Source organism: Priapulus caudatus, unplaced genomic scaffold (genome assembly GCF_000485595.1).
Source record: "Priapulus caudatus unplaced genomic scaffold, Priapulus_caudatus-5.0.1 Scaffold2868, whole genome shotgun sequence".
NCBI classification, from domain to species: domain Eukaryota; kingdom Metazoa; phylum Priapulida; class Priapulimorpha; order Priapulimorphida; family Priapulidae; genus Priapulus; species Priapulus caudatus.
The window spans coordinates 2,076-6,363 of NW_014579929.1; the positions used below are offsets into that span (position 1 = coordinate 2,076).

The following is a 4,288-nucleotide window of genomic DNA, read 5'->3' on the forward strand; positions in this document are numbered from 1 at the left end:
ACACACACACACACACACACGCATACACTCACACGCACACACACACACACACACACACACACATGGTACCTTCTCCCGTGTTCGTTTCTATTCCTGCTCCTCACTCTACCTTCTTCACTCCAGATTCCGTCGTCAAGGTGACGATGAGTCATCAGAACAAGCCAGTAAAGACGAAGAAGACAGGCGTCGTGAAGAGAAGCAGAGATCCTGCTTACAACGAGTCGTTCTCGTTCAAACTGGAAGCAGACAAACTCAGTACGACGTCGATAGCTGTCGTTGTCATGAAGTATGAGCCGCCGCCGAAAGGTATCTATCTATCTATCTATCTATCTATCTATCTATCTATCTATCTATCTATCTATCTATCTATCTATCTATCTATCTATCTNGGGTCAAGCGGGCAGCTGCCCCCTAGATTATGAAGCAAAATTAAACTGTAAGCTAATAATTGTAAATAACGCCTAACGTGATTTTTTGGTCGCTTATTTTTGATTTATTTTTGATTTATTTTTGATTTATTTTGTATTGGTGATTTTTTGGTCGCCTTTGGTTGATTTTTTTGGTGATTTTTTGGTCAGACCCACACCTACCACACTATGGAATCATACGCTCATCATTACACAGTTGAGTCATGAAATTTTACCCCCCCCCCTAGGAATTTAGTCGGCCCTGCTATATATACTGACTGGTGGCACTGACGCTGCTGTTACAGATTATATATATATAGAGATGTTTATATTACAGATGCCAGCAGCAGATATGGGTGAGATGAGTGTAGCTCTGTGCTATAACGCTGACCTAGAACGCCTCACCGTCACTGTGTTCGAAGCCAAGGAGCTACGTACTGAAGCCAATACGCAGATCGGTAATCAATACGTAATCGAACTAATTAATAATTAATTGGTAATCGATGACGTTTCGTCGTACACGCACACACGTAGACGCGCACGCGAACACACGCACGCACGCGCGGACTCACACGCACTCATGTACGCGCGCACACACACACGCGCACACATACCCACACACGACACCACGCCACGCACAAACACACACACACACAACACACACACGCACGCCACGCCACTCACACACAAACACACACACATATACATACACACACGACACACACACACGCACACACACACACACGACACACACACCACACACACGCCGCGCCACACATTACCACACACGCCACGCACAAACACACACACACACACACACCACACACACACACACAACACACACACACACAGCCACACACACACACACACACATGGTCACCTTCTCCCGCTGTTCTTTCTATATCCTGCCTCCTCACTCTACCTTCTTCACTCCAGATTCCGTGCGTCAAGGTGACTCGATGGAGTCATCAGAACAAGCAGAAAGACGAAGAAGACAGGCGTCGCCTGTAAGAGCAGCAGAATCCTGCTTACAACGCAGTTCGTTCTCGTTCCAAACTTGCGAAGCAGACAAACTCAGTACGACGCGCATAGCTGTCGTTGTCATGAAGTATGAGCCGCCGCCGAATGTATCTATCTATCTATATCATTCTATCTATCTTATCTATCTATCTCAATCTATCATCTATCTATCGTATCTATCTATCTCATCTATTATCTATTCTATCTATGCTATCTAATCTAATCTATCTATCTATCTATCTATCTATCTATACTGATCTATCTATCTATCTATCTATCTATCTATCTATCTATCTATCTATCTATCTATCTATCTTATCTATCTATCTATCAATTCTATCCTATCTTATCTATCTAGCTATCTATCTATCTATCTATCTATTTATCATATCTATCTATACTATAACTATCTTATCTTATCGATCTATCTATCTAGTCTATCTATCTCTATCTATCTAATCTATCTATCTATCTATCTATCTATCTATCTATCTATCTAATCTATCTATCTATCTATCTATGCTATCTATCTATCTATCTAATCTATCTATCTATCGATCTATCTAATCTATCTATCTATCTATCTAATCTATCTATCTATCTATCTATCTATCTATCTATCTATACTATCTATCTATCTATCTATCTATCTATCTATATATATATATATACATATATATATCTCATATACCCCTATCCGTGCTTTTCTATTTGTACTCAGCTCTTTATTTACCCATCTATCTACCTGTAATTACATGTACCTAGTACTATAGCTAAATGCATAATAATACCAGGAGTCGATGATATAGATCTCTATTATCCACTCCTGGTCATACTAGTAACACGCACCTGTACTAGTAACACGCACATGTATTAGTAACACGTACACATACGAGCAAAGGAGGCTGTACAAGTGTATGCGTAGCTAGTAATGTTGTGTATTACTGCGAGTTCTTCTGACAATCACTAGAATAATTTCATCGAGCACTGTTGTAACATGATGATTATATCAACTGAAGCCATATTTACCTCTGCCAGGGAAGTTATTACGTTTTCGTCCCCGTTCGTCTGTGTGTTTGTTGGTTTGTTGGCTTGTTTGTCTGTCATCAGGATATCTAAAAAAGTTACCGACGAATTTTGGTGATTTATTTTGGACAGGTTGGTCTTGGGCCAACAACCAATCGATGATCCGTATCCAGATGTAGATAAAAAAAATTTGTATACATATTTTTGTGGGAAAGACTTTTAAAAATTTATCAAAAAAATCCTGGATAGATCGTTTTAGATCAAAAAGATATTTTTTTCAAATTTCTTAAAATTTCATCAAACTCTATATTGGGTGTACGAGCGAGATGGGGGGGGGGCTGTGAAGCTGTGGCGGAGGTTTGCTATCTCCGATTGCTCTTGTGTTTTTAATAATTCTCTCTCCTGCTGGGACTTCACCAACGTGTCTGCTTCTTCTCCGTGCAGCCGATAAAATCATCGAGATTCGCGAAAAGTAAACCACAGCGCGAAATATTCAGCGTATACTAACGCGTATGTATGTATGCTTGCTTGCTTGCAGCCGACAAGCTCATTGGACGAGTGGTTCTCGGATCGTACATGTTCGCGCGGGGAAAAGAGCTCGAACATTGGAACGAAATGACAGCCAATCAGAAGGAGCAGATCCAGCAGTCGCACGCGCTCACCACCTGATGACGTCATCGGCGGCGTGACGATGACGTCATCGGGTGCCACGCGACGATCGTAGTCAAGGGTTATGAGCAGCGGTCTGCGAGGAGCGCCATCTGTAGTGTATTTGTGGAGCTAGGCGCGCGCGAATTGTCACGGTTCGTTATAGATGCAAGTCTGTACGTAGTGTCATGTATACACACATACATGAAGCTGGTTTGTCGTCGGCAGTATCGTACGCGCTCTCCGCACATCACTCTTTGTGGACAGTGTTGCTGTTGTTGCCGCTTTCGTCGTCATCGTCAGCGGCGTCGGCGTCGCTCACAATTAGTATCGCCATCGTCGGCGTCACCGTCACCGCCGTTATTAGTGTTGTCGCTGCGACGATCATCGTCGCCGTCATCGCCCGACGGCGCCACAGTCGTCACCATCACCGTCGTCATCGTCGTCGTCGTCGTCGTCGTCGTCGTCGTCGTCGTCGTCGTCGTCATCGTCGTCGTCGTCATCGTGGCATTATTGGTTAGCTGTGCCCGTATATCATGAAATTATTGGCTAACTATTTGCTCCTATACAATGAAATGTTGAGTTAGCTATGCTCCTATACAATGAAATGTAGGATTAGCTATGCTCCTATATATATATCACGGATATTATTGGTTAGCTGTGCCCGTATATCGTAAAATTATTGATTACCTATGCTCTTATCGATCAATAATCGAATAGTCGCGATCATGTAATAGTGAAAATATCGGTTAGTTACGCCTGTAGCTGTCGCTGAGCGGTTATCAATTGACTTTTTTGACGTCATTTCATGAATGTTGGACTCATTGCGTTTAATCGAAGAGCAACGATGGTTGAATAGAGAGCGTTGTAGTCGTAGGAATATAGACGCATTCATGTCACAGACAACAATAAGCTAGCTTTTCGTTTACATTTTATTCATAATGTTCTTCGCGCTATTATTGTGCATTATCCAACCGTAGCAATTGAGAATTGATTGTAGGCTTTGTTAGATAAACCACCAAGCGCACGCACGCACGCATGCACGCACGCACATATATACACAATCATCAAGGTGCACACGCCCCACGCACGCACCCATATACACGCCGCACGCACGCACGCACGCACGCACGCACGCACGCACATATATACACAATCATCAAGGTGCACACGCCCCACGCACGCAC

At 42.9% G+C, this 4,288-nt stretch overlaps 1 protein-coding gene across 1 annotated transcript in view; it reads left to right on the forward strand.

Moving 5' to 3' along the window:
- The window catches only part of LOC106819118 (synaptotagmin-15-like), a gene marked incomplete at its 5' end in the record, with an annotated part of 5,472 nt that extends 1,941 nt beyond the window's left edge, over positions 1 to 3,531 (forward strand). The window contains 2 exons of the mRNA XM_014823782.1: positions 124 to 306; positions 2,992 to 3,531. Of these exons, the coding sequence (XP_014679268.1) occupies positions 124 to 306; positions 2,992 to 3,122 (314 nt within the window). The remainder of the gene's footprint in view (positions 1 to 123; positions 307 to 2,991) is intronic.
- Positions 3,532 to 4,288: the final 757 nt, after the last annotated feature.